This window comes from Lagopus muta, chromosome 9 (assembly GCF_023343835.1).
Source record: "Lagopus muta isolate bLagMut1 chromosome 9, bLagMut1 primary, whole genome shotgun sequence".
Lineage (NCBI taxonomy): Eukaryota > Metazoa > Chordata > Aves > Galliformes > Phasianidae > Lagopus > Lagopus muta.
The window spans coordinates 19051544-19063977 of record NC_064441.1 but is presented as its reverse complement, the minus strand read 5'-3'; the positions used below and the strand labels follow the sequence as shown (position 1 = coordinate 19063977).

At 57.2% G+C, this 12434-nt stretch overlaps 1 protein-coding gene across 27 annotated transcripts in view; it reads right to left on the bottom strand.

Moving 5' to 3' along the window:
- Positions 1–12434, bottom strand: part of KIF1A (kinesin family member 1A) — a 32525-nt gene that overhangs the window by 10478 nt on the left and 9613 nt on the right. For 8 of the 27 annotated variants that reach the window (XM_048955052.1, XM_048955053.1, XM_048955054.1 and 5 more), the window contains 19 exons: positions 11656–11789; positions 10965–11044; positions 10746–10821; positions 9093–9172; positions 8788–8894; positions 8541–8624; positions 8272–8452; positions 8123–8195; positions 7818–7911; positions 7199–7347; positions 6730–6908; positions 6494–6631; positions 2510–2628; positions 2345–2430; positions 1999–2137; positions 1725–1893; positions 1263–1353; positions 996–1114; positions 776–831 (listed from right to left, as the gene is read on the bottom strand). In XM_048955052.1, the coding sequence (XP_048811009.1) occupies positions 776–831; positions 996–1114; positions 1263–1353; positions 1725–1893; positions 1999–2137; positions 2345–2430; positions 2510–2628; positions 6494–6631; positions 6730–6908; positions 7199–7347; positions 7818–7911; positions 8123–8195; positions 8272–8452; positions 8541–8624; positions 8788–8894; positions 9093–9172; positions 10746–10821; positions 10965–11044; positions 11656–11789 (2154 nt within the window). Of the gene's footprint in view, positions 1–775; positions 832–995; positions 1115–1262; positions 1354–1724; positions 1894–1998; positions 2138–2344; positions 2431–2509; positions 2629–5514; positions 5776–6493; positions 6632–6729; positions 6909–7198; positions 7348–7817; positions 7912–8122; positions 8196–8271; positions 8453–8540; positions 8625–8787; positions 8895–9092; positions 9173–10745; positions 10822–10964; positions 11045–11655; positions 11865–12434 lie in introns of all 27 variants that reach the window. The other 19 variants (XM_048955031.1, XM_048955032.1, XM_048955036.1 and 16 more) reach the window with 5 other exon arrangements.

Sequence of the window (12434 nt, the reverse complement as noted above, 5' to 3'; positions counted from 1 at the left end):
CAGCTGGACTGCTGGCTGACATGAGACCCTTGGTGCTGGAGCAGGAGGTGGGCAGGCATCACAGCAAACCACCGCACTCAGCAAAAACCACAGCAACTTGGGTCTCAGCAGATGAAAGCAGCAGGGACTCATGTAGCCCCTGGGAGGTGACCTCGGGAGCACCATGCCATCCCCACTGCTATCACTGGCCCCCCAAGGGACAGCTGCTGACCCTGCTGCAGGCTCATGCGGGCACCAACCCGGCTTCTGCGCCTTCCTGATGGCGCGGTCCACGGCAGGCAGGGGCGGTGGGCAGACGGGCTCCTCCATGCCACGCCACAGGAGGGAAGTGGCGGCGGTGGCGGCCGCCAGAGCGTGCCCAGAGAGCATGTCCAGGAGTGAGCCTGCCAGCACGGCCGGCACTGGGCAGTGGGTGAGCCGGTGGGGGCTGGAGTGCTCTTGTGAGGAGGGAGGGAAACAAACAGAAAGGGCAACACAAAGCAAAGCGGTTACGCACAGACACTTTGGCACAAGGGAGGGATGCTGCGGGGCTGCCATGAGAGCAGGGGGAAAAGATGCTTGCAAAGGGGTTTGCGTCAGCCAAACATGGAGTGAGCAGATGCCAAAGAGCCTCCGGGTACTCTAGAGCACGACACATTTGGTGATGTCTCTAAGATTCTGCCATCCAGCCCTGCTCTTGCAGGCATGTGGCACAGGGCACTGGGAGCAGGGCATAGAGGGGAATGTGCTCTGCGACCTGGGGACCGTGGGAGAGGAGCAGGACATCGTCCCCTACCTGGCTTGGAAAGTGGCATCACCCGTGGGAAGTGGCGCCGGGATGGCCTCAGTGGGCTGCAGAGAAAACAGGTGTAGATAAAAGCCACCGTGGCAGAAACTGGTCCCAACCTGGGGCCACCCACCTCCATGTACCCTCGGAGCCAGGAGTGCTGTTCCAGCCTGGCCTTGTGGCACCAGGGGAAGGCACAATAAGCCACATCTGATCCACACACACCCACCTGAGGACGTCCTTGCAGAGGGGTGGGAAGGGGTGTTGTTGGTAGTGCCCAAACACCTCAAATACAATCGGCTGGCTCTTGATGTATTCGATGAAGGACTTGGTCACCTCCACAGCAATCTGAGAAAGAGAAAGAGCACTTGAGCACACTGTCTAGTTTGGAAAGGGATGTGATGTGCTGAGAAAGCAGGCAGAAGGAAGGTGCTGCTCTAGGGATGGGCACCGGCAGCTGTGCGGGTGATGGGGTGCCAGAGGGGAAGATGCTCACATTTTGGACATGGTAGAAACCCAGTGGTGGCCCTCGCCCTGTGTTCTTCAAGGGTTCCGTTGAAAAGGCCTCATCGTGGCGATGGATGAAGCTACAAAGGGAAGGAAAGTTATGTGGGGACTGCAGGGCAGCACAGAGGAGCAGGAGTGGGAGAGAGGACAGGAACTTAGCCTGCGCTGCCACCTGGGCAGGGCTGGCATAGAAAGACACGCCACCCTGATCTGCAGCCCTCAGTGCCTGTGAAACACTCCCTTGCTTTTTCCAGTGACCAAATATGTGTCCAGGCAGAGACAGAGGCTCATCCCACGTCTTTTGGTTTTGCTTCCATGAAAGACTTGGATGGAATGGAAGCAGAGTGTGGGATGAAGCTTGCAACACTATCCCTGCTTTGGGGCAACCAAGGGAGGTGAAGGCCAGAGCATAGAGGGACACGACAGCCTGGGGGGGTCACCATGATCTCACTTGAACTGGCAAAAGATATCCGCATATTCTGCTGAGATGCTGGAGGCTTGCAGGACGGTCACTCGAAACGTGAAGATGCTGCCCAGCTTCAGGTGGTCCAGAGCTGCCTCCAGAGGCCCATCCATCGTGGACTTCTCCGGGCTGTCCAGGAGAAGGTCCTCTGGGGTCACTGCGGGGAAAGGAGAGCCCTCAGCAGGAGGAATTGTGCTGATGCTGAGCTGTTGCTGGGGACGTGGGCTTTCTGTGCTCAGACGCCCCGCTGGGTGCTGCTCACCAGCACAGGTGTTGTTGTTGACTTCATCAGCGGAGGGCCCCAAGTCACTGATCTGCCCCTGGCCCTCAACGATGCGCAGCTCCTCCTGGGAGGTCCCCGAGCGAGACATGCCTACAGCGGGGCAGGACTCGGACTGGAACTGGAGGGCGATGGAGGAATGGGGCTGAGGGAGCTGCCACCATTGCAGCACCATAAGGAGGGCAGCCCCAGCCCAGAGACACAGCTCCTCGAGGGGCTGTGCCCGGCCCAGATGGTACCCAAGGCAGAGCAGCTGGGCACCACCCTACAGGGTGAGACGCCGTGGTCTCTGCAGCCAACCCCATCCCAGTCCCCACTGCGGTCATACCTTCTCGAAGTGCTGATCGTCAAAGGAGATCTTCGCTGTCCCCGACTGCCGCACGCCAGAACCATAGTCTGGGGCTTCCTCATCGGCTGCAGGAGGAAAGCAGCGAGGTGTTGGTGGGATGCTAGGGGACATGCAGGTCGAAGCAGCACCAGGGCCAGTCCCTACCTGAGATGGCTTGGACGGCCACGCGCAGAAAGCCCTTCACCTCGCCCTTCTCGCTGACGATGGCCACGCGGTGCACCAGGGGCACGGGGTACAGCAGGTTGCTGAGGTAGACGAAGGCCCTGCCGGGGAGAGAAGCAACACGGGAGCGCCGTCACCGCCTCTGCCCGAGCATCCCAGAGCGCGGGTGGCGGCCGCCGGCGGCCAGGTCCCATGTCCCATGTCACCGCTGCAAAGCAAAGCCATGAGGGGCAGCCAGGGCCAGCGCGGGGCGGGGAGCGGGCGAGCCGGCGTCTCTCCGGCCGTCGCATCCTGGGGAGGGGGCAAGCTGGGCAGAGGACTGTCTTGGCGGTGACGAGCCGGAGGATGGGGGCAGGAGGTGCCGTGAGAGAGCTGGGGGTGCTGCGGAGGCAACGGGGGGGTGGGCGAGGCGAGGACAGGATGGGAAGGGAGGGAGGGAAGGAGGGAGGAAGAGGCTGGCGGGAACAAAGGATGGGGGGAGGAGAAGGTCCTGGCCTGGGCATCAGAGCCTCTGCAGGTGAACCTGCTCTGGGCGGCGGTGGCTGGAGGTGGCTGGGGATGCTGTGAGGTGTGGCTGGTGGCATGCACGTGTCCCCACGCCGTGTCCCGCCTGGTGCCACCGTGGGGTTCCGGTGTGGCTGCTGAGCTCCCCGGGACCTTCTCAGGTATCCGGGCTGGGCACAGGCACATGGCATTCCTCAGTCATTTGGCTTCCGCTTGCTGCCTTCCTTGAGTTCACAGCTGGCCGGCTCAGCCTCTCCCTCCCTAGCTGGGAGCTGGTGACAAATGTTGGTCCTTTCTGACCAGGACACCATAGAGGTCCTTCCACCATTTAGAGGTCCTTCTAGCCCTTATGTCCTCAGCAGGGATGGCTTGTTTCCACTTTCCCATGTGTCTCGAAATGTGATGTCCTTGTGTCCTGTGGGTAGGGATCCTGAAGGCAACAGTCAGGACACATCAGCTTCAGGAGGCTCCCCAAGGCAAATGCAGACGTCTCCAGGTGGCTGGTTTCCTAAGCTCACAGGCATCCGAATGGCATCTGAAAGGCTCTTGCAGAAAAGGCCACAGCCCTGTGTTCAAAGATTCAGCTTTGCAGAGGTGCAGAGGTTCTCCCTGCTGCTGCTGCAGCTTGGGCCAACCTCAAGCCAAGGCTTCTTCCACCCAAAAGTCCGAGGCTTTTTCCACCCAAAACAACTCCAAGAGGGGTTGAGTCACAGAGTGCAATCCCCCACCGAGCATCTCTCCCCAGCTCTTCTTGTTGGCCACCAGGGCTCAGGTAGGCATGGATTTGGGACTGCCTGCCCATGAGCAATTCTCCTGCCCCAAAATCAGTGGGCAGCCCATCAGGATGAATCCGAGGGATGGAGGAGGGGGGGGAAGATGGGAAGGGAAGGACAAGAGGATGGGGAGGAGGGGGACAAGTGTGTCACTAGAGGAAGGAGGGCAGGGACACTAACCACAAGATTGGTGAGGTGCAAAGATGGCATGCTCAGACCAAAGAAAAGCCTTTCCAAAGGAAGACAAAAGTGAAATAACCCCAATTTTTGCTAAAGCTTTGGAGAGAGAGAGCCAGCAGCTAAAAAACAAAAACAAAAACCAAACCAAACCAAAACAACTAAAAAAACCAAAACAAAACAGAAAACTGAAAAGAAAGAAAGAAAGAAAGAAAGAAAGAAATCAAAGACAAGGATCCAATCATAAACCAATCAAAGCACACTTCACAAGAAATGTGGCCGGCACAGCTGCTGCGTGAGGAGCCAAACCCGGGGCAGACTCAAAAGAAGTCGGGAGAGCCCGAGGGAACGACCTGGGGGACTGCAGAGGTTTGCTTGGCAGGTCGGTGGGTTTGGTTTTGAGGTGCCCCCAAGAGTTTTGGTTTTGGTTTTTGGAAAAAAAAAAAAAAAAAAAAAAAGGAAAAAAAAAAAGGAAAAAAGAAAAAAAAAAAGAAAAAAAAAGGGTGGAAGAACCCAGCTCTTTCGGTCTGAGGCTGCAGGGCTCTTACCCCACCTCCTCCCTCTCTGCCTGTGCTGCTCCATCTCCTGCTCGCACCCCAGACTTGGACTCGGTAAGGGAGAAGCAGCCCCAGCACGGTGGGGGCTCTGCCTTGGGCGGACCCCCATGGTCCCAGGAATGGGGGCTCCGAGTCCTGCTCTGAGCACACATCCCTTGTCCCCTTGGGAAGCCTTCTGCAGTGAAGCCAGGGGGCCAGCATCATCCTGCCTGTGTCACGAGGGCGTTCAGGGGATGGGTGGATTGCGACAGTTTGAAGGCACAGTTGGAGCCCAGAAACCCATCCCAATTTCTCCAAGCCAGGAGTGACCAAGCCCAGGACTGTCCTGGCATACAGGGAGGAGAAATTAAGGTTCTTTTCCCTTCCTATTCCTGCAGCTTGGGTCTCTATGTGCCCTTCCTGAGCATGCCCTGTGCTTGTAGCTACCAGCCCGTGGAGATGGTCCCAAGCAGTGCGTGGGGCACAGACAGAGAAAACTCCACTTCCCAAAGAGTTCTCCTCCCCCCGCTGATCCCAAGCTCATCTCACTCACGTGGCTCCCCCTGAGTCCCACCAGATGGTGCCAGGGTTCACAGCGACCGGCACAGCCTCATTTTTCCCTACTGCATTGGGACAGCTGCAAAAGTTGTGGCCGAAGCACCACCAGGACAAAAGCACAGAGCCTCACACTCGTGGTGTCACACCTGTGGTCCTCACTATGACGGACAGGTGGGCCCCCTGGGAATGGAAACCCGAGTGCAGGTCCTGCGGCACTCAGGGAGATCTCATGTTTTTGGGGGCTGCCCAAAGCTGGGCTCTCGCGCTCGCCCTGTGCCCTTGCTGCTGTGTTTGTCACAGCCCTACCTCGGTGGCCCCGACCCGACGGCCACCCCTGCGCCCACGGGACGCCCTGGAGGTGGGGGTCGTGCCAGAAAGCAGTTCCCTCATGCGAAAGAGCTAGTTCCTTCCCAGCATGCTCTCCTAAAACCTCACCAACCTTCCTACTAAACTGAACAGGGGGGAGCGGTCGTAAAACGGATCCCGGCCATCACACAGCGGGCACTCCGGAAAGATGTCTTCCTCCAGGTCCTCCGCCTCCTCCTCCTCCTCCTCCTCCTGCCCCTCGTGCTGCTCGTCAGCAGGCTCGGTGATGTCGGAGTCGGGGTTCGAGAAGGTAGGGGAGGGGGTGAGATCAGCCATGCGCTCGCTCATGCATGTGTTGAAAAGAGGAGAGCTGTTGCAGCCAGAGATATCTGAACTAAGGTTAGTACAACAAGATAGAAGACAGGTTAACACCAGCTGTTCCAAACAGAGAGAGCAAGAATAGGGATTTTGCTTTTTTTTGTTTTTTTTTTGGCTTGGTTTGTTTTCTGCTCAAACCAAGGGATGTCAGGAAATAGAGACTTGCCCATCCGGTGCGTCTCTAAAGGGAGCCACCAATGGCTGTCGGCTAGAAAATGTGGGAAAAAAAGAGAGACCCAACAAACTGGTGCAAACATGGGAATTCCCAGCGCTGGCTTTGCAGGCAGCACAGCACAGCGGGACGGAACACACAACACAAGGCTGGGGGACATCCCACCACCCCACCACGGGGAAATCCCACTGCCGGTGCTGCTGTGGCACGAGGTGAGGCCTCCAAGGCACACACATCCGTGTGTCCTTGTTGGGCCACCCGTCCTCACTGCCGGCACCGTGCAGGAAGCACATGGAGACGCACGGCACGGGTGGCACAGACAGACGCTTGGACACGGACGCCTACAGATGTGCACACACACACATAGGCGGTGGGCACGGCGGCACCGGCGCTCCACTGGCAGCTGACAGCCCCTGCCTGGTGGCACTGCTCCACGGGAGGCCGGAGGGGACCGGCTGTGGTGTGGGCCACGGCGGTGATAGGCCACCCTGCCTGGCAGCAGCTCTGCCCTGGGGGGACGCCGTGCCTCCAGGCTGCACATCGAAGGAGCCAAAGCGCTCACCTGCCAACCAGCCTGAACCACGGGAAGCGGTCATAGAAGGGATCTCCGCCGGTCACCACGTTGTCGCAGTCCTCAATGACGCTCGAAGGCACTTCTGCTGCACGGTCGTACATTTCGCGCATCAAGTCCAGGCGCTGCCTGCAGATGTGGGCACACGAGGGGCAGTGGTGAGGAACCAGGCTGGGGCTAGCAGAGCCCTCTTGCCAAGCCTGCCCAGTGCAGACATCCCTTCCTACCTGAGCTTCTCCAGGGTCCAGTAATGCGTTGCCCCGTTCTTCTGGTCCTGCACCTCCACAGCCACGATGGTGCGGGGAAATGGCCGCTTCTCCCTGTCCTTGGCGGCGTCGGGAGGCAGCAGGTCAGGAGGGAGAGGTGAATACAGCGTGTCTGTCAGGAGGACAAACTGAAACTGCACCTGGAAGGAGGCAGAGAAGAATGGTGATCCAGCCATGAAGACCACAGCGCCATCAGCCTGGGCTCTCGCCGTCACCACAGCACTGTGTGGGTACGTGCACAGATGCATGACAGGGATGTGCTGGAGCCGCTTGCTTAGGGCTCTCTTCCCATAGCTCCCTGCCAGCACACAGGTCTGTGCTCCCTTGCTGTGGCAGCAAGCAGCAACACCACATGTCCCCTAAAAACCCAAGCAATAAGCGCCCAGCAACACCACGATGGCGAGACCCACCACTCGCAATCAGCACCCACCTTTTTCTTCAGCTCCACACTGATGGCGTTGGCTTCCTTGAGGAAGATGGCATTGCCCCAGAGCAGGTCACGGAGGGAGGTGAATTGGTACCACTTCCACTTCCTGAAGGCCCAGAGGGCGAGCTCGAACTCCCGCTCTGTCCACTGCACTGTGGGAAGGACACAGAAGGATGCTCACCACACACACCCTGGTGCTGAGGCTGGGCGAGGGTTGCAGCATGAGGTGTCTGCATGCACTGCTTTTCTTCCCATGGAAGGCATCCAGGCCTCACTGCAACACCTGCTTTGCCATGAGGAAAAGGAGGAGTGGAAGGGCATGGAGCGCAGCAGTGGGCAAACTCATTGCAAAATTGCTCCCAGTGTCTTCATACTGGCTCCCCGAGGCTCTGCAGCCAGATGTCGCAATGGAGTTTTTTGGTCTTCACTCTAAAATCCTTCCTCCTACCAGTTCTCTGGATGTTTTTTATTAATATCTCCTCTAATGGCTGAGAGGAGGGAGGTGAAGTTGAGGCTGCTTGGAGCACACCAGCTCCCCTCCCAGACCTATCTGCACAAACATCAGCTCATCCTCTCCTTCCACCCAAACTTTTCCATCTCTCCTTTGTCACTCAGCACTCACCTTCATCTTCAGGTTCTTCTTCTTCCTCATTGGCTTCAGGGTAATATCTAGAGTCCATCTGCTTCTGCAGAGCCTCCAGTTTGCTCTCGTAGTCCTAAGGAAAGCAAGGAGAAGAACGATGCAATCCACAGGATACAATCTTCATCACCCTTTTCTCCCCACTCCACGTCCATATTGGTAAGCAGTCCCAGGAATAATGATGGGATGATGGATTTGCCACCATTCCAAGATGCACAAAGCTGCCCCGTGCAAACAGCTGCCAGGCATGGTGGTGCTGGGACAGCCTAGAAAGCCTGGCCACTTACCAGCCTCTGCTGCTCCAGAAGGTAATTTGCCTCCTCCCTCTCCCTCCGGTACTGGTCCTCCAGCTCCTGAAGCCTGGAAGGAGCAGGGAAGATGGAGATGACCAAGCTGGGCTCCTGCCCTCACCCTCCTCCCAGCCCCACGTGCCCACCTCTGCTCCATCTCCTGCTTCATGTCGATGCCCTGCTTCTCCAGCAGCTCTCTCTGGGCGAAGGCCCAGTCCACGGGCTCAGCAGGTGTCTCAGCACACGGCGTCCGCTCCCGCTCCTGCCGGGCCTGCTCGGGGTGGTTGAAGCGAAACACGTGGCTCTTCCCCATGATGATCCGGTTTCCTGTGGCGGGGACAGAGAGCTTGAGTTTAGTGGCAGGGATGGCCGCAGTGCATGGAACCGTGGGCAGAAGCGTCCCCTGGGGACCCACCTGAGCGCAGGATGCTGGGCTCTGTCACTTTTTTGCCATTCACGTAGGTGTCAGCGCCTTCACAAGGCTCCAGGGTCACAATCACTGCGTGACAAGCAGCAGATGGAGGGGCAGCCTGGGCCTCCAGGCATATCCCCACCATGAGCAATGGCTTGGCCAACCTCACATCAAGTCCCAAGCCCAGGGCAGGACCCCAGGATGAACCCGGGCAGACAGAAGCAGACAGAGCCCCTCAGGACATCAGTACCTTCACCACCGGTCCTCGTGTCACTGCGGAAAAGGCAGTGCTCCTCCTTGATGAAGTGCCCACTGAGAACAATGTCCTGCCTCTTCTCTGCATCTTCCCGGCCAACCCTGTTGGGGAAAAGGCAGCTCAAGCCAGTTGCATCTGTCCTCAAACCAGCTCCAAAATATCCTGCTTTGGGCTTCAAAAGTACTCTCTGGACTTGCACCATCTAGCAGGACTAACATCTCTCATGAGATTGCCACAGACATACATGTTACCCATTGCAGCTGTACTGCTCATATAAGCTCAGCAGACCCAGCCCTCACCTGGTTATCCCGTCCTTGATGTAGTAGAGAAGGCACTCAGACATGAGCGGGTCTTCATTTAGGTTGACCAAGTGGGGCGTCTGGGGGACACAAGAAGGAGTCACCAGGGTACAGTGAAACCCAAGCTCACCCCCCAGCTCCTCAACCTCCAGCCTCCATGACCATCCAGTCCTGTGGCCACCCTGACCCAACCCAGTACCAACAAAACCAGGGCTGGACTCCACTGTGAGCCTCCACCAAGCCTCCTCACTTTGCTCTCCCAAGGGTTGAGTTCTTCTTTTGGCTTTTCCCTGGCTGCTGGGAATATTTGGAATGCAAAAAGGCCCAGCACAAAGAGTCCTCAAATGCAGGTGGCCATGTCTGCACTCTCTGTCCTTCCTCCTATCAGCTCCCTCCCATGATTTCCTTCCCACAAGCCATGACCACTGTGCACTTGATGAGAGGGAGTTTCTGCTTGTCTCATCCCATTGCAGGCTATTGCAATTGCACCTTCTGTCAGCGGGACAAGCTCTGAGTTTCTCAGAAAGAGGAGAATAAACATCCTATCAGCCTGTGGGCACTCCGCATGCAGAGGTGTCCCCAGCTGGATAAACCAGGATGGGTGCAAGAGACTCACAGCAAACAGGACAGGAGAGCTGGAGGTGAAGGGAAACACAGGCTGTTCTCCATGGTGGCTGGCAGGAATAACATACCCTCCAGATCCTCTGGGTCTGAAACTCTGAGGCTCTTTTGGTTTGCAATTTTGCTCCAGATTTGCAAGATTTGGACAAATTGTCACCCCAGTGATGGTGTACAGCAGGGCAACAAGCTCTGGCTGTGCTTTGCTCACAGAATGTTTTGCACGCTTTTGGAGCTAGCATTCCTCACCAGCAGCTGGAGAAATCAGAGAGCTGAAGGAAAGGTTGGCACCAAGAACACCACAGCAAGGCCACATGAGGACCAACCTGCTTTGGGGAATACACCCCCATGCTTCCCACACACACATCAGGGGGCCTAATGGGCAGCGGCTGAGGCAGGTGAAAAACAAAGACGGTGGTGTGAAAACTGTCACAAGAGCCACATCAGGGTCCCAAAGTGCTCATCACCACCTGTCCCAGCAGGGGCTGGGGGCAGAGCCTGCTCTCCTCACCCCGTGAGTCCCATGAGGTATTTGGGTGGCGGTGAGGAGCTGCAGCACTGCACTGGCAGGGCTCGCTGCCAGATGATCTGCTTGGGGCAGGGCCAGTGTTTTGCTCAGAAAATGCTTCCTGGGATGCTATTTAATGCTATTTAATACCGCTGCGCCTCCGTTTCCAAGCGAGGAAGGCTGACAGCAATATCAAATGCCCCAGGTGTTAGCAGCCGACACCAAGAGCCTGACACCACAACTGTCACCGGGGCTCCACAGTGTCTCTTGAATGGGGGCTGTTTCTTCCATGTGCTCTGTGGCAGGGAATGGCTCTTCTATTTATCTGTGCGCTTCTATCGCAGCAACTTGTGGCATATAGACAGAGCAGGGCTGGCACCGAAATGTGCACTGCAGGTTCCAGAGCTAACAGTTAATGTCTCTGAGAGCCCTCTGGAAATATTTGGGGCTGGCTGGCACAGATAGGTTTGGAGGGAACTGCATGGGTACCACCTGCCTGCTTAGCAGGGAGAATTAGAGGATCCTACCTTTTTTGGAGAGAAAACACCCAGGGTACCTCCGTCCTCTCTCATGGCCACCCCCATCTCGGCCAGCAAGGCTTCCCTGCAGGAAGCAGAGCCTGTCAATACAGCCCTGGCAGCCACCCTGCACTGCTCCCTGCGTGCCCCCTGGGGATGCCTTGTGCTCGCCAGGCACAGCTGGAGCCCATGGGAGTCACCAAACTGCCCCCATCCCAATCCACCCACCTCTCCATCCGGATCGCCTCGGTTCTGCGCAGCTTTTCCTCCCACGTTTCATTCAGCTCAGCAATGATCTTCTCTGTTTCCTGGTGGGGTGAAGGAGGCTCAGCGTTTTGGACATTTGGTTGGGCTCAGCCATGGAGCTTCCCCACTTTCAGCCTGGTTTTGATGGGCTCTGCATTCGCTCACTGCATCTCACAGAGCAACAACAGTTCCAGCCCAGCCCCACCACCTCAATCCCACTCCTCACCCAGGGCACCTGGCAGCTCCGGGTCCACAGAATCACAATGACAGAGACATTTCAGTTGGAAAAGGCATTCATGGTCACCAAGTCCAACCACCAATCCAACCCACCATGTCTCATCACTAGGCCATGGCACTTGGAGCTACCCCACATGGCTTCTCAACACCTCCAGGGGTGGGGACCCAGCCCAACACCTAACCACCCTTCTGTGAAGATATTCCTCCTGATACCCAGTCTGAACCTTCCTTGGCACAACTGAGGCTGTTTCCTCATGGCCTGTCACTTGTCACCTAGGCAAAGAGACCGACGCGTTCTCCTTTCAAGTGGCTGTAGAGCGACGAGGCTAGGATTCAGCGTCCTCCAGATTGCACAGCCCCACTTCCCTCAGCTGCTGCTCTTATCTCTCGTTCTCTACACCCAGCAAACAGCGGGTACAACAAGCCAGCCTCCTACCTTGAGCCTTTCAATAGCTTCTTCGCTGCCTGGAGCAAACATGATGCGCTCATGGAGGCTGGCAACAGAGGCTGCGCGGCTGGAGAGAGCCGACAGGGAGGAAGAGGGGCTGATGCCAGCAATTGCGTTGGTCACTGTGGAGAGATTGTCATGGCGTTGGCTCAGCTCTGTCCCAATAGTGCCATTATTGTTCTCAAAGTCGGACACATCTACGGGTGGGGAAGGAGAGGGATGGGCCAGGGGGAAGACACATGGACAGGAAGAAGGAAGAGAGAGAGAGAGAAGACAGAGACGAGAAAAGCTGTTGGAAAAAAAAAAAAGAGTGGCAAGAAGAAAGGCAGAAATTAAAATAAAAAGGCAGAGCATTGGCAGAGCAGATCAGCAGCAGTGCCCTGGGGCCACTGTCAGAAGCAGCTCAGGACCAGTCTGGGAGCCCTTCCTGGGCTGCTGGGGATGCTTTTTGATGACACGGTGCCTAAACCACCTTGCCCAAGCACATGTAGAATCCTGCCCCACAGACCCAGATGAGCTGGACTGGGAGCGAGGGGAATTTGGGGAAAGCAAGGAGAGCCAGGAGCCCCCACCCTACAAAGGGGACAAGGAGATAGGGACCTGTGTTCAGACTTCACTGCAGCCCAGCACCTCAAGCATCAGCAACCACCAGCTGCTGGTCTCATCTCCCAGCAGGATGCTTGCAGCTGCTGCTGCTGTGCAATCCATGTGGACATGAGTCAACATCCCCTCTCCGGGGATGCTGGCCACTCCAATCCTCCCTGCCC